Source organism: Drosophila willistoni (assembly GCF_018902025.1).
Source record: "Drosophila willistoni isolate 14030-0811.24 chromosome XR unlocalized genomic scaffold, UCI_dwil_1.1 Seg8, whole genome shotgun sequence".
Classification (NCBI taxonomy): domain Eukaryota; kingdom Metazoa; phylum Arthropoda; class Insecta; order Diptera; family Drosophilidae; genus Drosophila; species Drosophila willistoni.
Window position 1 is genome coordinate 201,654 of NW_025814059.1, and position 26,985 is coordinate 228,638.

Sequence of the window (26,985 nt, forward strand, 5' to 3'; positions counted from 1 at the left end):
AAATTACAAGTCAAAAAATCAGAAAAGTGTTAAGAACTTGGTATTTTTAAGAATAAGTAAGTCCTTTGGCCATATGGAAGTCCTTGTTCAAGCGCGTCGACTGACATAATCACGTCCTGGAATGTCCTTCGAATAGCAGGAAAAAATGGGATTTTCAGAAAATTGCATGTCTATCAATCTGCATTCAACGATTTTCAATATCCTTCCAAAAAAAAAGTTGCAAACAACAACAAATGTCGTTATAAATCAGCCATTTCAAAAACGATTAGGATGACCTTTTGTCAGATTGTAGTCCTTACCACCGACATACATAATTTCATGCCCTGCTTCCTTAGATTACTAAAAAACGAACGAGGCTGTCTCCACTTTTATGATAAACTTTAGCTGATTAAGTCCACAGACATGTTAATCATTTTATAAAAAATCGCATCTTTAATTGGGACACAAAAAGTCCAAGTATTATCAAACCAAATTTTGTTTATCACTTTGTCGTGCCAGTCTCGACGGTGAACCATTAGCATCATTTAATAATACGAGAAGAAAACACAATTGCACTTGACATTTTTGTTGTTGGTTTCATTGATTGTTTTTGTTGTTTTTTTTTTTTTTTTTTTTTTCTCAAAAAGTATACAAATGTTTTCCATATTGCTTATAATTTCCTTTTTAGTTTGCTTGCTTGTGTAAAGTTAATTAGTTGATTCTCCTCGAATGTGTTTATAAATTACATTATATTGCTAATTATTGATATATGCATTGTAGTTGTTTGCGTACAATTAAATCTAATATTAGATTATGGCTATCATAAATTACTAAACCTAAGTAAAAAAAAAAAAAGAAATAGATGGGGAAAAGAGAACAACAAAGAAGAAAGAAAACGTGGCCAGCCAGCCAATACCCAACCCACCCGGTTTGTGGCCAAGCCACAAAAAACCTCTTACACACTTTGCTTGGTGATATCAGCGGGTATCAGATGGTGGTGGTGGTGGGCAGTGGTTGGGTATGAGTGGTGGAAAGACGCGAGTCTTTCGAGTGGCGCTGCTAAGCCCCAAAAAAAACTATAACTAAATCAAATAATTTACAATACTTCTTCATATGATTGCGATTAGATGATAAATCCTAATGGATGTGCGTCTAATTTATGATTAGAGATTTGATGAGTCTAAGTATTTGAATGATTGGATTGGATTGGTTTTGGTGTACCACTAATATAGGCTAAAATTTATATACATAGATATATATATGTACAATATATATATATAAATTATCACAAATTCAGTGAAATATGCAAATTCGCTGGAGTATTAGTTTCTCTTTTTTCTTCTTGCTTTCTTTCATCGCGTTTAGACTGATGATGATGATAATAAATGAAATATGAAAAATATTGGCAATGGTCGTCGATCCTAATTGGTTATAGATTAATTGATTGATTGATTGTGTTGTTGTCCTGTTCTCTGGTTCATGGTTCTTGGTCCCTGTTCCTATCCCTGTCCTTATTTACTATCCCTGTCCTCTGTGTTTAGCATCAAAGGATTTGTCATCTAAAACTTATGCCACATTTGCGACTTATTTTTGGTGTATGTATAAAGGCAATGGATAACAGCAGGGGCACATCATTTTCAGAGAGCTGCAGCGATTTGGTTATATCACTCAAGCGGCAATGATCGGTTTCCAATAGAAAGGCAGCCAAAGTTTCCGAGTGCAAATAAATCTCCTGTAACTTTGATTCCAAATAGGAGAGACACTATTTTAAAAAAGGAGAAAGAAGTTGAAGAAGATTAATAGGATTTAACATAATAAGTTACATTTTTTGGGGGGATTTATTTACCTCATAGGGCGGTATACCGCCGGCATGCATAGCCTGTACAGTTTCCAACATGCTGGATACCAGCTGTGACATGCCCACCGGTTCACTTTGGCCTCCAGCATAAGGGAATTGCTGTGCCTGAGAGGAGATCAAACGTACATCGCATTTGTCCATATCGGCCACAATGGCTATATTCTCAGCTGGCTGCGATATAAGCGATGCTGAACGCGCGGCCAGCGCAAGATCATCACGTAAATTGGTTTCCCATTTATTGGGTGGAGCGCATGTGCCCTGTAATAACAAAAGGAGATACATTATTAACTAATCCCAGAAAGAGTGATAATCCGAAAACTTACTTGCAAAACCATATCGGAGACATAGTGATCGCTAACGCTCAACATTAGCGAGGGAATGAAACCAGCTCTCACTTGATCTCCAGGTGGCTCGTCTTCTTGCGGCAACTCTTTGATCCCTGGCACTGGCAATTTAAGCAATTGTTGGGCTTCATTGACTGCCGCACATTTGGCAGCCACCGAAGACACAGAACTGCGTCCCGAAGGCACACGCTTTGGCTGCTGTTTCCTCAAATAGTTCGGTTGCACGTTACTATTCAAGATGTTTGTAGAAATAGTAGTAGTAGTAGTAGAAGTGTTTGCCCCCTGTGGCTCCGGTGCCGATTTTAAGGTGTCTATGGAGGCAGCCGAATTGACGGGCTGAAGCATTTTTGAGCCGCTGCTGTTGCTGCTGCTCTGCGGATTATGGCAATGCATGTCATCGGTTTCGAATTCCAATTCAGTGGCATTCGATGGTGTCTGATAAGTGCCACCGGAGCTTAGACCACCGCTCGAGCAGACTACACACCGCTCACTGGTCGTCACTGCCGCTGCTGGAGTTCCGGCCAAAGTTGGCATGGAACTGCTGCTACTGGTGGCCAATTCCGGTTGCTGAAGGGTAACGGCGCTATCGCTTGTTTTCAGAGCCGCTGCTTCGCTGGCCTCCAATTTGGTTGCCTTATCCATTAGCAGATCATAGTTAGACATGTGTAAATTCTTGCTCTTCATATAATTGGTGGCTATTTGAGGATATTGCTCGAAATTGAATTTCATGCCCGAATGTTTCTTCGCATTGTCATGGGTACGCTGGTGAAGGGCGCATAGCATGGGCATAGACGGGGGATGCTTCACTTCATGCTCGGAGAGATCCTCATTGCTCTTCTTAATGTTAATCAGTGGCTCATTCTCTCCGAGCACAAATACAACCCCGTTGCCATTGTCTGTCGATGATGTTTGCCGGCAAATGCCATGCTCTCGTTCGATAAGCTTATGGCAGAGATCAAAATGAATTTGCTCCTCCAGACTGACATTCTCCTTGATGGGTTCAATGCCCCAGGTCATGCGACCCGATTTACCCATACTATTCTGTGTAATAAGATCGGATAGAGACAAATGCGAGGCACGTCTTTCCGAGGTAAGAGCCTCAAATTCGCCAATCCCTACAATCCCGCCCTTGTTGTCGCCTAGTTTATGGGGCGATGGTGGATTCCCATCGACGGAGAAACTGCTGCATCGCCGATCCATTTTGCGATTGATTATCTTTACGCCCTGTTGCAATTTCATTAAATCGCTGAGACTCAATCCCTCCTTTACACCAGCTCCCATATTCCAAAAGAAGCTCTTTTTCCCTGTAGTCGGCGGCGGTTCGGCGACATCATCGAATTCCAATGCCTCGATGGCATTGTCATCGATGCTGCCACCAGTACCCACTGATCCAGTGCCATTCGATTCATCCTCCATGCACATCTCGACATTATCTGGCGACGTAACTGTCAACCGTATGCGGCCATCCTTCCCCGTGCGAAAGTATTGCTGAGCCTGACGTGCCAGCAGAGTTTTCTTTTCAATGCCCGTGTCCATGAGATAGTTGCCAATACGCAATTCCTGCTGCACAAAATGCGAATCACGAAAGGCCAGCACAGTGGGAATTTCGTTCTTCTTCAAGGTCTGCATGCCATCGCTGTCCACCGTGTCATCCAGACTGTTCTGCCTCTGCAAAAGCTCATCATCATCAACCTCGTCCTCAGGGCCACAACAGCTACGTAGCTCATCATCATCGCCATCATCCACAATGGCGTTAAGATTCTGTTTACAGGTGGCCGTGCGACTCAATCCGCCACCTGTCCGTCGTAGTTGCGCTGGGGAGGATTTGTGGTGTTGCCTTTCCTGATTTTGACTCTGATTGACCAACTCATTGATGATTTCCTTGTTGAAATCCTCTCTTTTGGCTGCTCGTCTCACTTCGCTGCAGCGTATGAAATAGGTCAGGACATTCAATAGCTTTTCCACCCACAATTTCTCAGTTCCATAGATAATAGTCCTAGCCAGCTTGGTGGGCATGCCAATGGCGCCATACAGATCCCCCAATTGGGCCCACAAGGCATTATACGGATGCTTCTGGGATACCTGCAGCAACTTGGCACGCCTCTCAATTGCCGCCGAACTGGCCGCTGATCTTCTTGAACTGGAACTATTGAAAGCAGACACTGTAGCCACCCAGCCGAGATGATATGTTAATATGCCTGTCAACATGGTGCTGATGAAACTGCAAATGAATTGAGACCATTAATTTCCATTGATTAAGAGCATTTTATTTCTTTTAACTTACAAATTAGAGTCCTTGGTGTCGGCAAAGGCTAGCAGATCGCATAGCTCCTTGATAAAACGCTCGGCCACTGTTTTTGAGTATTTGCTGCCACTGGTGGTGATGCTTAGCCAAACGGGTGTCTTGATCCGTGGAGCTGTGAAGAGATCGTTAAACCATTGTTGTGTATCCTGCCAAGCCTGAAACATTATCTGCAAGAAAGTGAAGAGATTACATAGAGTTCAATCTCCCTCGAGCCATTCATCGTTGTGGCTTACCTGTAAAAAGTTTTTATGATTGATATAGGCATGCTCTGTGCTAGCTCTCAGACGGCTCAACATGGATTCTAATAGAGCAATGTGTTCGCTACAAAAGAGTTCCATTTCCTCTTCAAAAGATTCGCTCATCGTAATGCAAACGGCCAGTCCCAATTTGGCGCGTCGCCTTAGATTGGCCTGACGACGACCAATTTCGGGATTGCTACGCGATTCATTCGCCGAATAGCTGGCACGTCTATATTGAGGTGGAGCCATGCCGCTTCCTTCACTGCCACCGCCAACGCCGCCGTTGCCACCGCCCCCGACACCACTCGGACCATAATTATCACTGAGAAAGCCGATGAAATCATTCTTGGAATGCTCATTTTCAAAGGAAGTGCGCAAATTGCGCGAGATTCGACGCTGCAGGCAACCATCACTGGCAAATTCATCCAAATGGGGTGAGCCTGTGGCATAGTAGATAGCCGAATCCATGCTAAGCTTCCGCATGGCATCCGCTGCCGACTGAGATTGATCCGAAGACGAGAGTACACTGCCCAGGCTGCTGCGTGTAGATGAATACTGATATGACCACTGATCCCCGCTAGCATTGGCCGAATAACCCGAATCGGTGGCATTGCTATAGGTCGATGAGTAACGTGGTCCACTGCTGCTATCCTGTGACGATGAGTTAATCGAAAGCGACTGCTGATCCAAAGACGGCACATCCAAGGGTGGTGTTAGACTCATCTGTCGCCCCACACTGACACTGAACGGCATGGAGAAGGAGTTCATTGATAGGCCATCCATGGAACCCAATTCACTGCAAATGGAACTGCGGGGCGTTGCCAAACTATTCATTGAAAGCGTAGAATATGGCGAGTGTCCAGCACTGGCTCCCCCCACCCCAGCTCCGCCTACTCCATTACTGGCGGTTGGTGTTAGAAACACCTGAGAGCAAAGGATTCTTGATGGTTTGGCCAGCCAATGAACCTTCAAAGCGGTTCCACAGAATGACATGGGCAATGATCCAAATACCATCTCACCCAAGGGTGTAATATCCGTACCATTGGGTCGATTGTGCTGCAGGAACAGAACAGATGATGATAAAGAGATTCCACACACCCCACGGGAGTTGTTGTGTCTTACCTTGTAGCCGTATTCGGGGCACACCTCAATGTAGTTGTTGCTATTGTTCTGATTGGAATGTGCTGCTGCTGCTGCTGCCGCTTTAGCCTGGATCTTGCCATTCTGCTGCGACGATGTTGTGGATGAATATTTATCATTCTTGAGGAACTTGCTTGATGATGTTGATGACGAAGATGAATCCTTGTGTATCACCTTTTGCAGGGCATGCGAATCGAATAACAATCGACGACTCTCACCATCCTTATAAAGCAATATTCGCACCTGGCTGCCCTCAAAGGGGAAGTGGCTGTAAAGGAAGGAAGAAAGAAAACACATTAAAACCATGAGACAATTTGATGATGATGGTGAAAAATTGTATTTTTTTTTTTTGTTTTTAAATGACGCAAAAACATTTTTGGCACACTTCCGCACCCACACACGTATTCTCTCTCTTTCACTCTCTCTCTCTCTCTCTCTCTCTCTCTATCCGTCTGTCTGTCTTTCTCTTGTGTCTTTTTACATACCATTTTGTATGTAAGCAAAGCAAAGTGTAGGTTCATCCACAAATAGCATGACAATCAACTGGTTAAATAAAGATCATTTATTTGGCAATATTACCAAAAGATTTAGATGCGTCACTCTATTCTATTCACATAGAAAAGTAATTTCAAATCACCTTGAATTACGTATGAAAAAACAACCAAATGCATAACAAAGAGATTGATGACATCAATAAAAGGTTAATACATATTTACATACATACATATACATATTCATTCATACTTCATTTACATAAATTGAATATTTGGAAAGTATGAATAATATTTTTATTATTCTCAAAAGAATATTCTTCTCGTTAAAATTCTTCCCTTTGAAATTGAGAGTAAATAAGGTTTTTAGAAATAAATTTTAAAAACTGAGCAAATTTTCACTTGGCTGATTTCTGGCCAATTTCAAGGAGATTTCTTTTTTGGCATTGCAATTTTCCAAAAATAAACCATTTCTATACTCAAGCGGCACGTGATTATTGCCACAAATATCATTGAATCTCTTTTGAGATATTTTCTCATTAAATTCATTGACCAAGTGACAATTGCTTATGATGAAGATGATGATGATCATCAACATCATCATAGACACATACCGACTAGGTCTACATAGAGGACTTGATCTCTTTTTATATCCATTGTTATCCGCCAATTGGCTGAGATAGTGCGAGAAACAGGGAGGGGGAGGCCAAGAGAATGCAAGCAACACTTGGCACGTGACAATTGATTAGTCACTCAATCAGTCACTCAGTTAGTCACTCAGTCAATTTACTTAGCCATGTCCCACAACAGCAATGAGTGAGTGAGCAAGAGACTTTGAAATGTTTTACAGCCCTCCAAAAAAAAATGTATATATAAAAAGAAAAAAGGGGCGATAAGGTCGATGGTCTTGGTGTTATAATTCAATCAATCGAAATTTGGAACAAATCAAACTAGGCCAGGTCAAGGAATATTTGACAAGTGTGTGACACTTCACAACCCGCATCTCCCCTTCCAACAGAGTTGCTTCTGCTCTTTTTTACTATTTTCTTGATTGATCTCTGCCCGTAGACTCCTTTTATCACCACCCCGCCACCCAGTCAAGCACAGTTAAATCCCCCCTTTTCCTTCACCTTTTCGTACTGTTCGCGTCTTATCAAACTTTTCTTTGATACTTCTTCCCACACTTGAGATTTTTAGCTGCTTTTAGCTCTCTAACAGAGATTTCGAGCTAATTGATTTTTAATAGGTTTATAAATTGATCGATGGTGAAAAAGGGATGGTGCGAGAGGCGGCTAAAGAGGGGGAGGGGGAGTGGATGGTTGATGTGCTTATCCACAAGTAGTGCTAAAATATTGAATGTTAGGCTATAATTAAACAGTTCTTGTGTTATTTTTGGGAGCTAATTGACTTTCAATTGAGTAGCTCCTCCACTCGGTAGTGCAGATGGTGGAGCTATTATTGGTGGGTGGTGGTGGTGGTGGTGGTGCTAGTGCTTCTGCTGCTGCTGCTGCTGATGATGAAGTTGTTTTTAGAGCTTTATAAATGTTTTATGGTCAATATGCCGATAAGGCCAGGTGGTAAAGGGGGAACTTTTTTTTTTTAGTCTATGGTGGTTTTGTAATGAAGAAAGAGAGAGAGAGAGACGACACAGACACAACGCCATACACACACGCACAAGAAACGGTAAAGATTAGACGACACAGAAGAGGAAGAAGAAGACGGAGTCGAGAGACGGGAGACGACGTTGATCACGAGTGTGTTGTCCGGTTGAATTTATTTGGCTTGTAATTCCTCCAAGACTTGGACTTGGCGTCGCGCGGTAATTCTGTTTGTAGTTGGCATTAAAAGAGTGCGACAGAGAGAGGGGTGGGGTGGGGAGGGGAGTAATTGGGCCAGGCAGGCTTGGCCAACATGAGCCTATGTGGCTTAGTGTCTAGCTATTGGCTTACTTGTATTTAAACGGCAACGTAGGCATGCGACAAACAACTAATTTTGGAATTTTTCAAGTTTGCAGTTAACTGTTACAGTTACAGTTACAGTTCTGCTGCTGGTTCTGCCTTTAATTTTTTGGTTTTGTTTTAATTTAACTTTGTGTAATTTCATTTACAGTTAGTTAGACGCGACGAAGACGACAACGACAACGAGTACAACGACAATGCGTCCGATATATCTTTATGGCTACGATGCTAGACGCCAAATGAAGTTCAAGGCAGGCACAAAATGACGAGCGGCGACTACTCTGCCTCTCCTCGGTTTCGGTATCGGTTTTGGTATCGGTTTCGCGCGCGCGGGTCCCCAAATAACCGATCCGGTCTGGTCCCGTGCCTAGCTGCTGCTAGTCGGCAAGTGGAACGGACTGGCTGGCTTGACTCTCGACTCGCCTCGCCTCGACTCGACTCGACTCTCTCGCCCCATATGCATTATAATAATAATAATAACTTGGCAATCGATATATACATACAACCAACAACAGAAACAACAACAACAACGACAACAAACGACGACGACGACACTCAGTTATGTAGAATGTATTTATGTAGATAATACAACCGACTGAGACTGACTGAATGACGATCCCCATTATGGGATATGGGAGACATGGGCACGGAACGTCGCACATATATCCAATATGTGGAGAACTCACATGATTGTCGTCGTCCAGCTGGCTAGCTAGCTGGCTGGCTGGCTGGCTGGTTGGCTCGCTCGCGAGCATCATGTGGCCTAAAAGACTTGTCAAAGACTGATGTGCTAATATTTTGTTTAACAGAAATGACAAAAAAAAAAAAAACGTATATATCACAAATTCCCCTCAACAATTAATGTTTTTTTGATGGATTAGTTAGTTGAATTGTTGACACAAAACCAAAAAACGAAAAAAGAAAGAAAAATACCATAACGGAATAGATACATAGATAAATTAAATGCAAAAAAAAAAAACCAAACAAATAAAGAGTTTGTTTATTAAACGAAAAAAGGAAAAGGGTCAGGGTCCAATTAGAGTTATAAAATGTGAACAATGACTTCGATTGATGAAAAAGCTTATCGATTAGGGAACAGATATATATATATACATAACTCTAGATGTAAGCAAAATTCTTTTAAAGTTACCCAAGTTTTTGAAATACTCAGAGATACTCACTGTAAATACTCAAAGTGCTCAAAGTTTATTCATTTCATTTCGTGCTTTTTTCTTTAATATTCTAAAAGTTTATTGAAATGTATTTGAAATTAAATGTATTCATATAGCATTCAAATACCTGAATTTGTACTTATGTATGTATTCATAACTTAAACTAAGTTTGAATGTATTTATACCTACAAATATATCTGTATATAGACTATGTGCATAAATAAATTGGTGTCACAGTTGTCAAAAAATCAATTGAATTCAGTTTGCACATCCCGAGGAGGAGCTCTTCATATGAAAGTCCATTAAAATAATTTGTTTAACAATGATTTTTGCAGCAATTGATTGAGAACTTAATGTACGAATGTATATAATTTATTTAGTTTACTTTATTCATATTTGTTTGTTTGCTCTTTCATGCTTAATTGTTGGATTCTTTATCATACTTATGGGTAAAGTGTTACTTGTTGCCCTTATCTCTAACTTTCCCTTTCTCACGTCCTCACCACAAAACAAAAACAAAAAAACCTGAAAGAGACTATAAAAATATGGCAATGGACTTTGATAGCAAAATATCTGCTGACTTGGTTGGTTGGTTGGTTGGATTTGGGGGAAACGTCGAGGAGGTTAGAGGAAAATCGGGGGGATCGGGCAAATGGTGGCGGCTATTAGCTGCTGACCTGGTCAAGAGATCAATACCGAGACTCGTTCGAGAGCAACAAATAATTATCGAACGAATGCTAAGTTGACGACTTATCGCGGCGGCAGCAGCAGCAGCAGGCGCTTATTTTCAGGCATTTTGTATATTTATTCTATTATTTTGTTGCTGTTGCTGTTATTATTCTTTTTTTTTTTTGTTTCTTTGGATCACATGCTTTTTTTCAGGCAGCTACGCAAGCAAAACAAAAACAGCAAACCACAAACATATATTAAGCAAATACACATAAATATATGCAGACGAGTACACACACACACACTCACACACACATACATCCATAGACATGTGAGTGTTATGCCTGGGGAGTAGACGAGGCGGGGTGGAGGTGGGTGGAGAGGGGATATGCTGTATGCTGTGTGTGGGCACTTGAAGATTGCGCATTGGCATTGGCTATCTTGCTTCCACTTTCTACACACATATGTGTATGTATGTATGTACATACAGTGGGCAACATCTCAATAAAAAGTACTCAAAAGAAAAATCAAGGCAAAGAGCCATAATATGCATAATAACTACATATATATATGTATACGGAAATACAAGTGAGCAAGCATCGGAGGCGCCAGAAAATAATGTAGAAAATAAAAGTTGTATCAAGGCTAATCAAGAAACCGGAAAAACGATTGTGAATTTAAAATGTACTATATATACACGAATTTTATGTTTCTAGAATTTTGTTTTTTTTCTTTTCCCTCTTTCTTTCCATTCCACTCTACCACCCACTAGCATTACCGTTACCATTATTCTTACTCTCACTCTATGAAGCGTTAAGCTGTCTCGCTTCCTCTTGTGGTGAAGTTAATTTTGATTGATTTGGTTGAGGTTGGTTTTTTTTTTGTTGTTGTTTTTTTTTTGTAGTTTTGTTTTTGTTCTTGTTACCTTTTAAGTGGCTAATCAAGTGGTTGGCTGGCAGTTAACAAAACTGTTATCATGGAGGGGGATTATGTTTTGATTAGCTTGCGGGATTTAAATTATTTGCCCTGATTGATATGTATGGGAGGTGAGAGAGGGAGAGATACAGAGAGAGGGAGAGGGAGATAGAGGTGGTCGATTGATTGTCATAAAATTAAATCAGAATAGCGAAATAAAAACGGAAACAGCTGTTAATGGTTTTACAGAAACAAAACAACAAAAATCCATCCATCTCATAGGCCCTGCCCTCCATATACACTATCCCCACAACCCCCACCCCCACCCCCACGTTTCGCCAAGTCACACAGAGTCCGTGTCTGTCCATGTGTGTGTGTGTATTTCTGCTTCTTTGTCTCTGTGTTTGTATATGAATGAAAGAAAGAGAGCGTGGCAAATAAAAACAGATTTCCAACAAAGCAAATTAACAGCAACAACAACAACCAGTTGCTCCATACAACAAGTCACATGACCCAAACCAACTGACGATGGCGACGCTACGCGACGTCTACGTCGACGTCGACGTTGACTTTGCCAGCGCAGCAACGACGCCAACGACGACAATGGAAAATGGCAGACGCATCAGCAGCAGCAGCAGCTGCCCCTTCAGCAAATTGACTATCATTATCAACAGTTATACACATATATATAGTATATATATATATATATAGGTACATATATTTGTTCAGATATATATATAAATCTGTTTGTATAATCAGATAATCGTTTTTGGGCCACCTTGACCTTCACCTTTTTTTTCGAGTGCGCAAAAATCAAATGTCAAGTTCAAAGCGAGTTCGCCAATCTCTTTTTGCTGGTTGGGGAAAGGGGGTAGGAAAGATAGATAGTGTGAGTGAGTGAGCGGTGAGTGGTGAGCCAGGTAATGGCCATAATAACATAAAAAACACCAACAAATTATCAGGCAAATATCACACACAAACGACTACAAAAAAAAAACTCTGAAGAGTCGTCGGCCCCCATAATAATGAGCAAAAAGCAATGTGAAGCGAAATAAAAGGGAAAAAAAGTGACGACAAACAAAACTAAAGCAACTACATCAAGTGATTGTCATTGTCACTTGAGACCCAATGCAAACAGTCGACGATTGATCCCCCCGTCCTACTCTCCAACACCCACCCATCACTGCTACCTTCTCTTTTTCCTTGCCCCGCACACCTTTACCATCATCAACATCAACGTCGTCGTTGTCGTCGTTTTCGTTTTTGTCGACGTCTTCTGCTGCTCATGAAGAGAAACACAATCGATCAATGAATATACACACACAACTCACACACACACACATATTTCAGGCAGGTGGCAAACCACACGACGGACACTTGCCACTCTTTTCATTGTGTGGCGCCACCAAAACAACCTTACAGAGCTTGAGGCTTAGATCGGATCAAATGACATCGATCGATTGGCAGTAGGTCATCACGGACGGACTCAGGAGGGAGGGAAAGGGAAAACCCGGCTGAAAATATCGTGATATTTCGATGAAGCACTCTCCTCGTCAATATATTCTGGCTATGTCATATTTTAAGTGAGATCATTTTTCTTCTTTGGGGTGACCGAATCAACATCATTTCCGCTTTAAAATTTGCATTTAACAAATGTCTGAGCAAACTTTGTATTGAAACTAATGAGCATTTTGCAATGTAAAGAGTATTTCTCTTTTAAGTAGACGTAAATGACACATAAATAATAAATTAATCTGTTGTAACGTGACGAAATGTTTAACATTCAAATATATACACAAATACATATTTATTTCCTTACCTCGCTGTGTGTGTCGCATTGTAAAATATTTAGCACAAGTCATTAGCTTTTTAGTTAAATACTATATTTGGTTAGCAGCAATCATCATTCATTGATAATCAAACATTAAGAGGAACGAACATGATTCAATTTTAAATTTCATTTTAAATGAAGTCTTAGTTTGGTAAGTTTATTAATCTTGTCGAATTGTGTCCTTTAACAAATTTGTTTCCTCTAATGAGAAGAAATTATCTGATTCTGATCTAACCCTTGAAAGGGAATTCTCCGTTTTTTTCTTTTGATTTGTTCATTAATTGATTTATGCGGAAAGAAAGGCCGATCTTAAACTAAGTATATATAAGCCTATATGTATATATTCAGCAAATTCAGTTATTGTATATGATTCTATTTTATTAATAACTTTAAGCAGTAAACACACACTTGTTCACATGTCAGGCAAATTGAGCTTTATGTATTCATAGAGCTTTACGAGACCTTAAATTATAAAACTCATGGGGGGTGGAGGGGAGGGTTTAAATCTAAGAATCACCATAAGTTTACTCAGGTCTTAAAGGGGGGGCGCATTATTCGTAATATTATTTGTTTTTCCATTAAAAACAAAAGCAAAAGTCAAAAACAAACAACAAAAATAAAGGCAATTTTGTTAACTGCTGACTGATAATGAGTGACAGACAAAATTACTGACTGACTGACTGACTATAACAACAACTACATACATCAAAACTAACTGCGACAACTCACTCATATGACTTGGTGGGGCCAGGCCAGGGCAGACCACGCGACTCTGACTCGGACTCGGTTTCAATGTGTGTGTATGTGTGTGTGTCTTCTTCACACATAGAAGATAAACGGCGTCGTCACCATGGGCCAACTAGACGACAAAATGTGATAACAAAATCTTTGACAAGTTACTAACGAAAGTATATTGAATTATATTGACAGATTCTCGACATCTCGAATTGTTCTACCCCACACCATCCCCCGCCCACCATGCCCCTCGAAAGTTAAGACCTAGATCAGGGACTGCTCAGGACAATAAAATTGTCCTGTAAGCCTGTATCCTGCATCAGCCGTACCCCAAAGCAAGGACTATGCGAAGAGTTTCGTCCTCTTCTTTGATATTTCGTTTCCAATTTTTTTTGGTGTTTTAGGCCCATTGTACGACGTCGATGACTTTTGGTGGGGTGCGGCGTCGTTATTGAAATTTGAAATGTGCTGATTTCTGTTGACTCGTTTGCACGAAAGTGAGTGTGACTTCAACTTAATATACTCCCCCTCCCCCACTCCCACCAACACCCCCACCCACTATACACATACTTTAAAGCCCTTTTGACATGTGCGTGTGTGTATGTTGTGTGTGGGCCGTAGACATGTTGGCGCGGCAATTGAACATTTTGTATCGTAATAATATTCCATGTAAAAAATCACACCTATTCACCTGGTGGTCAGCCAGTCGACGTCGTTCGGCTTCGCTGATTGCCCCTTTGATTGATGTCTGGGGACGACAAGTGTTTGCTTGAACAATTTACAGTTCCAGTTATCACAACATTTTATTAATGAATTTCTAATTTACAATAAAATTTTTGGAAATGAAATCATTCATTATATTATGCCAGGTGAAGATTGATTTGTGGTTGATGGCCTGGCTTGGGGGTTTATCGATTTGATTTGATTAGCAATCAAACAGATCTATCTATCCCCCCCCCCCCCAGTCCCCCACACTCCCATACTCCCTTGAACTATTCTTATTGTGTTTCACACGTGCCTAAAATTGACTAAAGAGAAGCTTTTCCACAATCGAGTGCTAATTCAAAATCACACACCGTCTGTCTCTCTGTGTGTGTGTGTGTGTGTTTACACTTTGTTGACGTATATTTGGCGATATTTTTCTTTTTCTGGTATTTTCATCATGTGAAAGTTGCCAGTTGAAATCATAGTAAAAAATTCGCTAGATAGATAGAAATTGGGAATGAGGAGCTAATGGGGCGGAGGAGCAGAGGGTTTAGTGTGTGTGTGTTGATATTACTGATATTGATATTGCATTGGTCTCAAAATCCCCGAACTTATCGGGAATTAATACCAGTGTGCTAATAACACGCAAATATATATTTGTGTGTATAGATATCAGTCGAATGCGAATGACTTGCCAATTTGGGTTAAGGAACGCCACATGATGCCGTTTACCATTTGCCATTTGCCGTTGCCACTCCTCCCCTTATTGTTGCCTTTTGGCGTCTTACGGGGTCTCATGGGGTCTGTGGTTTCATATTTTGGTTTTATATCGAAATTCCATAACTAATAAATAATAATATAACAAAAATTTGCTTGGTTTAAGGTGTTGTTTATGCCATCATGTGACCAACTGGCTAGCAAATGTCTAAATATGGTCACGACATGACCATGATTCATTGGAGCAGCAGCAGCAGCAGGTTTAGAATTAGACTGATTCACCCAATCAACATATACTTATCTACATATTAGTCAATAACTAAGTAAACTAAGCCACTGTACAAAGGTCAGCAGAGCAGAAGAAGCTAAAAGAAGGAATTTGAAGGCCTAAACCATCGATGGATTTATTATTGGCACTAAAAACGTTTTGATGAGCTGATATTACCTCGTTTGGGACTTTAAAAAATCAGTAAAACTTTTGACATATCAATCAAGGAGTTTTGTTCTACTGAATCAATGTTTATTTTTGCAAAATTAAATTCTACTTTTAGACCAAAAAAGAAAAAAAAAAAAACTAAAACAACTAAGAAAAGACAAATCAAACAGAATGAAATGAACGATAAGTGAGGTTCAGACAAAACACATAAACAAAGAATGGAACAACAATATATTCACATATATACATATGTACATATATGTATTTTTAGAAGTAGTATCTCATCGTTCAGTTTAAGCGAATTTCTTGTCGTGGAAATTTACCCACAGTTTGTGCGACTAAATTTAAGGTAAGGTACTACATATATACATACATACATATATATATATTGATATGTTTATCGTATAAATCAAAATTTATTGCAAATTTTTGAATCTACATAAAATAGAATTATATATGTATATATTCCTCATTTGTTTCACACACACACACACACACACACACACACACATTAAATGTTGTAGTTTTGTTTTTTATGATTGAGCGATTTTACAGCAAAAAAAAACCAGCCGAAAACCTGACCTAGTCTAAAGTTAAAACGATGAGAGGGCGGCAAAGTGGGCGTTTTGGGCTGGTAATGACAGGGATGGAGGGGGGCAGGCGCCCATAGTTAGACAATAAACACCTGTCAACGCCTTAATGGTTAATAGTTTCAGGTGAACAAAGTACAAATACCCCAAAAACAAAATAATATATGCTCTGCTTTGAATGCTGCTGCTGCTGAGTTCGCCTCTTACTTAATTTTCTCTATCACGTGATGGTGTTGGTAGGGGCAACGACAGGCAAAACCATAAAAATGTATACACCCTTCCGTTTATTTCGTATATATATTGGCCAATTGAACACTCGAAACTGACAATTTCACCATTATGCTATATTTATTATTACCTTTTCATTATTGTTGTCGTTGCTATTTGTTGGCTTTTTTCTTGTTTTTTTTTTTTTGTGGACTCTTTGCCCCTTATCGGTCAGGTCTTATTGACAGCTAACGAGGCGAGGCGCTAATCAAGTTAACACAGACCCAGCAACAAAAAGACGAAAACGTTAAATGAAAGATTACGGGGAGCAACAGCAACAAAGAAAATGTATTTATTACTCGAAAAATATGTATGCAAATTAAAAGAAAACAAAAATTAATTTTGTAAATGAATTTTTTTTTTTAGTTTCTAGAAAGGATTCAAATTCCAACTAACTGTAACTGAAATCTGACTTGCTACTAATATTTAGTTTATATTATATTACACATCAAAATTTGTATACCCTTTTCGAAGATTCTAGATAAATTTTTGTATGACTGTATCAAGCATATCATATAGACATAAAGACACATGTATGTATGTATGTGTGTATATAATGTATGTTTGTGGGTCCATGAAAACCTACTTAAACTATAATACTTTTGTTCTAGTCTTGTGTATAATGGAAAGGATATGGAAGGATATGTACGTATGTATGTACATAGTGATAACACTTAAAGATCTAACTATGTATATTACCCTGATTTTGATAGAGTATATAATTATTAGTTATTTGCTCAATTATTAAACACATTCAGTGCTTGAATCACAAGCAGGGAGCAGCCGAGCCGCATACGATATGTAATTTAAATAGTGTAATAAATAATAATTAAATGAATTAACAGAAACAATAACAAAAACAATGGTGCTACAGCAGCAGCAGAAGCAACAACAACAAGAGCAAGAGTAAGCAGGCAGCGGCACAGGCACAGGCAACAACAATTTGTATGACATAATAATCACGAGAGCAGGCCGCAAATGCCGATTAGCAAGTCATGTGATTCGCTTTTATTTACATTTGCGCCTGACGTGCCCGCGCATGCCCCACCACACACCTTCCCGCTTTGCTACCCCTTCCCCGTTTCACCCCTACACACACACTATCATAAACGCCCACAGACCACAGGCCGATTGAACCAAACGATGGCCCCACGAACCAAAAAAAAACGAAGGCAATCCGAAACAGTGCCAGTTATTTGCGCGCGCAGCTTGATTGTAGGTACAGAGGAAGAGAGAGACAGAGAGATCGACATAAAGGGTAAGGGGGCGTTATCGTTTGGTTGTTTGTTGTCTTATTCTGATTGTTGGTCTACCCAATGCACTATGGGGGGGTGGCATACGGGTGGAGGGAGGCATTGCAAAAAGAAAGAAGAAATTTCTCACCCTTCTCACTCTCACATGACAATATTGGTTCGAATATATTAATTTACATATATTTGCAAGCGAATTTCTTACAATCAGTAAATAATGTCTAAATAATTTTTGGGTCTAAAATACACTAACTACATACTGTATACTTAGTCTTTGTGTATATGTACTCTATTTAAATGACGGCGTACGTGACCTGGCTAATCCAAATATATAAATGTTTGCTGGGTTACGGCCAATTTGCGTATGGTGCAAAGAAGAGGAAGCAACAGCTCATATTAAGGTGTAAAACTCATCATACATTTACCTTCCTCTTTTTTTGACATTTACCTCAACTCCCCACTCCACACACACACACGCACACAGACACTGCTCGACAACAACAGAAATGCAGTTTGCAGCTGTTGCCTTTACCACACCTTTGCTTTTGTTTTGCTATATTGACACACACACTGACACTCACACACACACACATGTAACATGTATACATAAACACAAACAAAGGCACGCACGCATAGTCATATGTACGTATGTATGTACATACGTGAATGCAAATAAACAGTTTTCTTTTTTTAGGCACTTACCTTAGATAATTTCGCGAAGTTTGTTGTGTTGCTGCCGATGCTTTTACGCCGGCTGTTGTTGTAGTTGTTTGGCTACCAATTAGCGTAGCTGCTGTTGCTGTTTGTGTTGTTGCCGAGTTTACTGTTTGTTGCTGGTGGTGCTGGTTTGCAGAGGTCAGCGTCGCTCCCGCTGCTTGCGTAGATGCCGACGACAACGCCGACGCTACAACGGATGGTGGTGGTGCTGTTGATGTTGCTGCTGATGCCGACGGAAAGAACAGTTTATTCAATAGGGCCATAATAATAAACACGGGGAGCAATCATTTAACAAACGCATCTGGCCAAAATCCCAAACAAAATAAATTATATATATTGAGAAAGTTGTTGTTGGAATTAAACTTTCGCTTTACTTTGCACTTTTCTTCGCATTTCTTTTGCCTTCTGCACATATAAGAGTATATATGTATATTTCTGCTGATGCTGCTGCTTCTGCCATTTATTTTACTTATTTCTTTTGCTTTTTTCCTTCTGTCAAATGATCACAAACACACACACACCACACACATACAAAAAAAAGAATTGCTTGTATTATTTTTCCTGTTGTTTTGTTGCTCTTTTTTGGATTTCATTTGTTGTTGTTTGTTTCTGTGGCGGAAGTCGCTGATACACACACACTCACACACGGACATACACCTCGACAGGTGGATGTGGAGCAAGTTCTTTTTCACTAAATACCGCACACATACAATTAAGCTTTTCGCGTTGGCAAATACTTTTCAAAACTTTAACAATTTCTGGCCGAGATCGAATTTATAAATTGATAGATCGCCCGACCGCACTACCACGCACATCGCAAAAAAAAACAACACTGAAAACAAGAGGCCATTACCCAACAAACATTTTCCGTCGTCAACTAAGATGGCGCTTTTTTGACATAACCCAGTAAACATAAAACTTATCACATGAAAGAACCAAACAAGGCAAACCGATAACCCAGAGAACGTTCTTTATAAGCTAAGAATAATAATCCAACAAACATCATACAATGGTAATTTTCAAAAATTTGGCGCGCCTTCACGAAAAAATCGTAAGCAAAAATTCTCTTTTAAGGAAAAAAAATAACAAATTTTTTTATGTATTGTATTTAATTGTTGAACTTTATTTTTTGTTGTCTTACATTATATATACTTCAAAAAAAATGTGTTTTTTATGCCCACCGAAAAACGAAGCGAGGATAATGTGGGAAAAGTTGCTTTTTCACTGTTTTGATTTTTCATGAATAATATTCATAAATGTTTTTTTTTTTTTATATAAATTCATATGGTTTTGCGCTGAGGCAAAAGTAAATTATAAAAAAAAAAATGAAGGAAAAGAGGAAACGGTAAATTCTTAAACATTAGCACTTTGTTTTTTGTTGGTTTAAATATTCGTTCGCCTAGGATAGCTCCGATATACACACATATACATATATATACACATATGTATATAAAGAAATATGAATATAGATATTATATTGAAATTGGTTTTTGTTTTTAGAGATTTTCATCAAATATATATAGAACATGCATTATACACATTAACCATAATATATATATATATATATGTATGTATACGTATACATAAATACATATACATACCAATTTCTGAAGCGACTTTGAGTCGTCTGCCAGAAGAAGAAAAGGCTTATATTATGTTTGTTTTACTTTTTTTTAACTGGTTTCGCGTGTGTGTATGTGTATGAGTGGAAGTGTGTGTGTGTGGGTAAGAGTGTGTGTGTGTGGGTAAGAGTGTGTGTGTGTGTGTGGGTGTGAGTATGTGGGTGTGAAAAATCATGATATATATATATATATGCATATATTAAACTGACTGCTTCTCCACAATAAACTCCTAATCCTCATGTTGTTGTATTTATGCTTTTCCGCCTTTAAATTCTGAAGCGATTTTAATTCTAATCCTTGCAAGAGGATGTATCCATGGGACTGGCTGGCTGGATGAAAGCCGTAGCAGCTGCTGTGGGCTGATTGGTGGGCGTGAAGGCCGATAAGGAGGAATTGCTGCTGCTATTGACCAAATTGCCGCTGGACGTATTGTTCAAGCTAATGTTCATCAAATTGGACGATGACGATGAGGCACTCGATGTGCCGCCGGTAAGCTGGTTAAGATGATGCTGCTGCTGCTGTTGGTTGTTCATGGAGAGCATACCACCAGCCAAAAAAGTGGCACTGCCACCACTGCCGCCGGCTGTTGCTCCACCCATGCCAACTGAACCCAAGCTCAGACGTTCGCTATTCAAACTGGCTAAGAAACCTGCTGATGGTGTCGCTCCCGTATTAGAGCCATAGATGCTATTGGCTCCACTGGCCAGCAATGGATTGGTTGAGGTTAGCACATTTGGTGCGGAAGTGTTCAGACCCAACATTATTGGTGTTGGCAGTGCTGGCTTTATAAAGCGTTCGCTGGCACGACGATTCTGCAATGGCGATACGAATATGGAATTAATATACAATTTATATGCTCTTCTCTTCAATATAGCAACTACTCACCACAAATTGCCCGCAGGCATGGCAACGATTTTGACCAGCTGTGCCTGGACTCAAGGGTCGGCTGCTCGATGGACTATGCGAGACGGGACTGCTTATGGTGCGTTGCCGCTGGGCATTAACTGATCCACCAGGACCACTTAATAGATTCTCATTGTAGAAACGTTCTTCATCCATTTCGAGGGACGATTCCGATTCGGAGAGATGGCGGCACAAGGCCTCGCGACGCTCTACCTCCTGTTTGAGTTTGCGCTGTAAACGAGCATTTTCCTCGCGAATGGACTTCTCCTCTTGGGCAAATTGTTGCATTTTAATGGTGGTCTCCTTTTGGGCGGCAGCAAGATTGGAACGCAAGCGCAACACTTCAGAGCGCAGCGTTTGGATGTGCGAAGTCAAATGGGTGGCAGTATCGCCACCATTGGCATTGATGGTTATATCACGTGGTGTTGTCGGATCAGAAACAGGCTGGTCGAGTTTGATTTGAAGTGAACGCTTCTCGGTTTCCAATTTATCCATGCGCTTCCATAGCTTATTGACCAAAGCCTCCTGTTCCTGTTCTAGCGTATTCTCCAGCTCAACCATTTCGCGACGCAGCTGCTCTAAATTTGTTTGCTTGTTATCCGTTTCAGCCTGTAGTTTCTCTATCTTGCGCATTAGCTTGTTGACAAGACATTCCTGCTCCTGTTCCAGTGTCTGTTCCAGTTTACATTTCTCCTGGCGCAGTTGATCCAGCTTACGGGACAAATCATTGGTTAGACACTCCTCTTCGCGTTCATAATGATGGGCTAGTGTTTCTTTTTCCTTCTTCAAGGCTTGAATTTTCTTGAGCAATGTATTTGATATATATTCTTCCTCCTGCTCGGCCTTCGCTTGCTACAAAGAACAAACAGAACAGTCATAAACACAATTTCTTAAAGGTTTGCAAAAAATCTAAGTAGATCGATCTGGGAAGAAATCATCTGCTTTTAAAAAAATATGTTCAAATAATGATCCTCATAAGGACCACTTGTTAATATTTGAACTTATGAATAAATTGTACTAACAATTATAACAGAAGCCTGTTTTAGGCAACGATTCTCCTCCTGGACCACTTTGCATTTGGTTTTAAATGTGTCCAATTCAGCTTTGAGTACTCTGCAAAAGACCAAATTATGTGTGTTAATGGAAAGTAATTTCTATCTCCAAATCCAAAGGGACTTACTTGTTTTGTTGTGTCAGCGATTCGATGCGCTTTTGAAGCTGCTCCCGGGACACTGGGCTGGGTGGCAGCATTGAACCGCCATCCAATGAACTTTCCGACTCACAAGGGCTCTCCATAATAATGATGGCGATGAAGACGACGACGACGACAACAACAAACGACAGCGACGACGCTGTTTATGATGACGACGACTGAAATGGTATTAAAGACAGACCAGGTGGATTAATTGTTGTTGTCCCTCCGAGTTCTTTTTTTCTCTTTTTTTGTTTTGTTTCAGTTTTATATTCGTGCATATGCAATTACATGAAATTAATGTATGCGAATCTCAATCGGAACGTTCAGAAAGTCTTATATATATTTTTTTTTTGTTTTTTGTGTTCTTTATTGTCGTCGTAGTGTCGTTGTTGTTGTCATTAAAACAAAGAAAATCGGACAGTCCGTGGTTGGGTCTGGCTGGCTGCTGGCCGACTGAGGTGTCTGTTGTTGTCCCTGATAGAAAAGTTTAACCTTCAGCTGTGTGATTTGCATCCGTTTGAGATTTTCGTTGGCCTTAACATTTCACTTTACAACTTTTTTTGTTGTTGTTCTTCAGAAATCAATAGAAGGGCAAGGTCGGGCCCTAGAGTTTTGGCATTGAATTTGGTTGGTTTGATGAAGGGGGGCGGGCGCAGGCAGCAGGCTCGGCCCACCTCCCCCATAGCTCGCCATCACACACCCCACCATATTTGGCATTGGAATCCTGTCTTGTTGTTTATCCTTACCTTTACTCTCTTTTGTTAGACCTCTCTACTTCTTTTTCTCCTATTGCTGCTGCTGCTGCTGCCGCTTTGCCTCCCTTCTCGTCTTTTCTTCACCGTCACCCTTACCCGAGTTGGCTTTGGTTGTGTGTTTTTCCTTGACTGCACGTTTATTCTTGTTCCTGTCGCTCCACAAATGCTTGTAATTATGTCTGCAACCTTAACGCACAGAACTACACCATTTTGACATTTGAAACAAATATTTAAAAAAAAAATGTTGAAATGAATCAAATTCGCAAAAAAGTGACCGTTCGCCTTTAGGAATACCAAAACGCTATAACATTTCATTTGCCGGAGAGCTGTCAACTTTTCTTTTGGAGTAAACTGTTAAATTCAACAGAACTATCGCTGGGGTGGCCATCTCTAACAGACCACCGACCTGACCACTTGCCAAACATTAGAATCAACACGTGCAGCGCCAATTTGGTTTTTAATTTTTATTTTGATTTAATTTCTATATATCCACTGCACCATGGCCGATGATGCTGGCCAGGACAAGAGGAAACAACATCGTGCACGCCAATCTGGTGTTAAGGCTGTTAAGAAGAAGGATAAGGCCAAAAAAGACTCTAATCAAAAGGAGCCCGAGCTGACGGCGCGGCAAAGGAATCCCAAGGCATTTGCCATTAATTCCGCGCAGCGAGCAGAAAGAAATTTCCGCCGTAAAGAGGATTTGACGGCCAAGAAGCAGCATATACCTGTAGTAGATCAGACACCAGATGAACCGCCGCCGGTGCTGATTGCCATAGTGGGACCACCGAAAGTGGGTAAAACAACACTGATTAAGGATCTGATCAAAAGTTTTACACGAACCAATGTCACGGACATCAAGGGTCCCATTACCATAGTCACCTCTAAGAAGCGTCGCATCACATTGGTAGAGTGCAATAATGATGTTAACTCGATGATTGATATAGCGAAATGTGCGGATCTGGTTTTGCTGCTTTGCGATGCGAGTTATGGATTCGAAATGGAAATCTTTGAGTTCCTCAACATATGCCAAGTACATGGCATGCCAAAGATTATGGGCGTCCTCACGCATTTGGATATGATCAAGAATCCCAAACAATTGAGGAAGCGCAAAAAGGAACTGAAACATCGATTCTGGACGGAGGTATATGATGGAGCCAAGTTATTTTATCTTTCTGGATTACTGCATGGAGAATATTTGAGAAACGAAGTGAAGAACTTGGGCCGCTTTATCTCAGTGATGAAGTTTCGTCCTTTATCCTGGCGTGGAGCTCATAGTTATCTGCTGGTGGATCGTATGGAGGATGTGACAAACACGGATCAAGTCCGTCGTAATCCCAAATGTGACCGTGAAGTCATTCTTTATGGTTATGTGCGTGGTGTTCCTCTTAAGCAAGAGCATATGGTTCATATAGCTGGTCTGGGCGATGCTCGCATTGATGAGCTGAGTGTTATTCCCGATCCCTGCCCGTTACCCGGTACTGAAAAGAAGCGAAGTCTGCTAGAAAAGGAACGCTTGCTTTATGCTCCCATGTCGGGTGTGGGAGGCATAGTCTATGACAAGGATGCAGTTTACATTGAGCTGCAGGGCTCGCATTCCCACAAGGAAAAGACAGCTGAGGCCACCGAACAGGAGGAGCTTGTTACCAAGTTGATTGACAAAAAGGCCACCATTGATCAGCAAATGGAGCAACAAGAATTTCGTCTTTTCTCTGATGGTATGGCCATTAAGTCCAAAGATTTTCAAAGTGATAATGAGGCTGAAAATAGTGACGATGAAGACGCTGATGATTCTGGCTTAGAAGCAGCTGATTCCAGTGACGATGATGAGGAAAAAACTGAAGAATTCATTGCCGATGATTGGCGGGGTGAAAATAGTGAAGAAGACGAAGAGGAAAACAGCGATGGAAATGCCTCCTCCGATGATGAAGAGTATCAAAACCTAACGGGGAAAAGTAGTGGTGCTGCTCTTGATGACGATGATGAAGAAGATGAAGATGATGAGGAGGAAGCCCGAATCATAGCCAATAACATGAGCTGGAAATCCAATTTGGCAGAAAAGGCTAGAGATGCATTTCTGCAGCGGCACTCCGAGTCCAAGAATCTGATGCGTTTGGTATATGGTATCTATAACCAAAGCGATAAGAGGCGTCAGCAAGAAGCGGATGAGGATGCTGCGGATACGGATGAGGAAGAGGAACTGGGTGGTCTTTTTCGTCTGGCCTCCAAGAAACAAACCGATTTGCAACATGATAAGGACATACGGGACAAAGATGAGAGCTGCCTATTCCAATATCAAAGTGGTAAGCATTGAAATGCATAGCTTCCTTAAAATTTTTCTTATTACCCTCTTTTTCTTTTGGTTAGATGCCACACGCAATTGGCTAGCGGAAGAGAACAAGGATCTCATTAAAAACTGTTTTGTCACCGGCAAATGGAAAGCCTCTGAAGATGCTGAAACTTTGCTTCGCTTGGACGATATGAGCGATGCTGAGAGTGAGGTATATGGAGATTTCGAGGATTTGGAAACTGGTGAACAGCATAAAGGAAAGCCCAAAGACGACGGGGAGGAGGGGCAGACAGAGGAGCCAGCTACTGCTGCAGTCAAACGAAAATTGACTCGCGTTGAGGAAGAGAATCTAACCAAATCAGAATTAATGGCCAAAAAGTTAAAGCTGAAAGCCAAATTCGATGCGGAATATGATAAAGGTGGAGAGAAAGGCGACGAAGAAGATTTGGGTCGTATTACTGGCGATCATTCCTTTTACGAGGACCTGAAGGCTGAGGCCCAGCGCCAAAGTGAACTTAACAAATCAGAATTTGCCAACTTGGACAATGAGCTAAGAATACAAATCGAAGGCTATCGTGCTGGCCTATATGTTCGTTTGGGTTTCAGGCAATTGCCAGCTGAATTTGTTGAACATTTCGATCCCAGCTATCCCGTGCTGGTGGGAGCTCTCAATATGACCGAGGAGAACGTGGGTTATGTCAATTGTAAAGTTAAGAAACATCGTTGGTACAAGAAAATCCTTAAAACGGGAGATCCTTTGATTATATCCATGGGATGGCGACGCTTCCAAACCGTTTCGATCTTTGCCAAAGTGGAGGATAATTTCAGGCATCGTTATCTGAAGTACACGCCCAATCATGTAACCTGCAGCATGACCTTTTGGGGTCCTATTACACCGCAGAATACTGGTTTCTTGGCTCTGCAGACAGTGCGACAAGATCAGGAGGAAATGAAGCGTCTAGGCTTTCGTATAGCAGCCACTGGATGTGTCACCGAATTGGACAAATCCTCGCAGATAATGAAGAAGCTGAAGCTAGTAGGTCATCCATTTAAGATTTATAAGAAAACCGCATACATTAAGGACATGTTCAACTCCTCGCTAGAGGTGGCCAAATTCGAGGGTGCCAAAATTAAAACAGTCTCCGGCATACGTGGTCAGATTAAGAAATCCCATCACACGCCCGAGGGTTCCTACCGAGCCACCTTTGAGGATAAAATTCTTTTAAGTGACATTGTATTCTGTCGCACTTGGTTCAATGTGGAAGTGCCACGTTTCTATGCCCCGATCACAACGCTGCTGATGCCTGCCGAACAGAAGAGCCAATGGCAGGGCATGAAAACTTTGGGACAACTGAAACGCGAACGTGCCCTACAAAATCAGGCTCAACCCGATAGCTTGTACACAGAGATTGTACGCAAACCGAAAATCTTTCGTCCTCTGGTCATACCGAAAGCCCTGCAACGAGCCCTTCCATATAAGGATAAGCCCAAAATGGGTCCAGAAAATCCTAAAGAGGCTTTGGAACGTGTGGCTGTTGTTAACTCACCGTACGAGCAAAAGGTCAGCAAAATGATGAAAATGATCGAGACCAACTATAAGGATAAAAAGTCACGCGATCGCCTAGAAACAAAGAAACGTCTAAGCACCTTCCGTGCCAAAAAGCGGGCCGAAGAGGCTTCCAAAATGAAGCGCCAAAAGGAACTGCGGAAGAAGGTCTCTCGGGCCGTTAGTAAAATGAGAGGCAAGCAGACAAGTTAAGATGAGACGTCAGCCATCTTGATTTAGTTTATACTTTTAAATTCTAACTTAAATAAAGTCCGTTATTAATTTAAAAACAACTTATATCATGCTTGTGTCTCTCGGGGATCAAACAGGGAGGGGATAAACAAACACAGCTGAACTGC

At 40.8% G+C, this 26,985-nt stretch overlaps 3 protein-coding genes across 5 annotated transcripts; 1 reads left to right on the forward strand and 2 right to left on the reverse strand.

The window, feature by feature from the left end:
* Positions 1-595: 595 nt before the first annotated feature.
* On the reverse strand, positions 596-18,780 carry LOC6645821. Of its 3 annotated transcripts, XM_047012364.1 has the most exons (8): positions 18,693-18,780; positions 18,304-18,619; positions 5,848-6,133; positions 4,720-5,781; positions 4,466-4,653; positions 2,161-4,402; positions 1,826-2,095; positions 596-1,741 (listed from the first exon to the last, which is right to left on the reverse strand). In XM_047012364.1, the coding sequence occupies exons 2-8, from the start codon at positions 18,579-18,581 to the stop codon at positions 1,535-1,537; spliced, it is 4,533 nt and encodes a 1,510-aa protein (XP_046868320.1). In that variant the 5' UTR covers positions 18,582-18,619; positions 18,693-18,780; the 3' UTR covers positions 596-1,534. The 3 variants fall into 3 exon arrangements, with proteins under 3 accessions (XP_046868320.1, XP_002068415.2, XP_023033354.1); XM_002068379.4 differs by having other exon boundaries at positions 18,304-18,780; XM_023177586.2 differs by lacking the exons at positions 18,304-18,619; positions 18,693-18,780 and adding an exon at positions 8,306-8,395 and having other exon boundaries at positions 597-1,741.
* Positions 18,781-20,085: 1,305 nt separating this feature from the next.
* Positions 20,086-23,086, reverse strand: LOC6645912 (coiled-coil domain-containing protein 6). The gene is made up of 5 exons (XM_002068380.4): positions 22,785-23,086; positions 22,024-22,214; positions 21,866-21,956; positions 20,826-21,695; positions 20,086-20,752 (listed from the first exon to the last, which is right to left on the reverse strand). The coding sequence occupies exons 2-5, from the start codon at positions 22,137-22,139 to the stop codon at positions 20,231-20,233; spliced, it is 1,599 nt and encodes a 532-aa protein (XP_002068416.1). The 5' UTR covers positions 22,140-22,214; positions 22,785-23,086; the 3' UTR covers positions 20,086-20,230.
* Positions 23,087-23,194: 108 nt separating this feature from the next.
* On the forward strand, positions 23,195-26,919 carry LOC6645913 (ribosome biogenesis protein BMS1 homolog). The gene is made up of 2 exons (XM_002068381.4): positions 23,195-25,093; positions 25,158-26,919. The coding sequence occupies exons 1-2, from the start codon at positions 23,293-23,295 to the stop codon at positions 26,837-26,839; spliced, it is 3,483 nt and encodes a 1,160-aa protein (XP_002068417.1). The 5' UTR covers positions 23,195-23,292; the 3' UTR covers positions 26,840-26,919.
* The last annotated feature ends 66 nt before the right edge of the window (positions 26,920-26,985 follow it).

Coding starts and splice junctions, on each gene's coding strand:
- LOC6645912 (XM_002068380.4), bottom strand. CDS start 22,139: ATGGAGAGCCCTTGTGAGTCGGAAAGTTCATTGGATGGCGGTTCAATG. Junction 21,696..21,865: donor AACAGGCTTCTGTTATAATT/GTTAGTACAATT, acceptor TGTTCTTTGTAG/CAAGCGAAGGCCGAGCAGGA. Junction 20,753..20,825: donor ATGCCTGCGGGCAATTTGTG/GTGAGTAGTTGC, acceptor TCGCCATTGCAG/AATCGTCGTGCCAGCGAACG.
- LOC6645821 (XM_047012364.1), bottom strand. CDS start 18,581: ATGGCCCTATTGAATAAACTGTTCTTTCCGTCGGCATCAGCAGCAACA. Junction 6,134..18,303: donor ACTTCGCGAAATTATCTAAG/GTAAGTGCCTAA, acceptor CTTCCTTTACAG/CCACTTCCCCTTTGAGGGCA. Junction 2,096..2,160: donor TCTCCGATATGGTTTTGCAA/GTAAGTTTTCGG, acceptor TTGTTATTACAG/GGCACATGCGCTCCACCCAA.
- LOC6645913 (XM_002068381.4), top strand. CDS start 23,293: ATGGCCGATGATGCTGGCCAGGACAAGAGGAAACAACATCGTGCACGC. Junction 25,094..25,157: donor CCTATTCCAATATCAAAGTG/GTAAGCATTGAA, acceptor TCTTTTGGTTAG/ATGCCACACGCAATTGGCTA.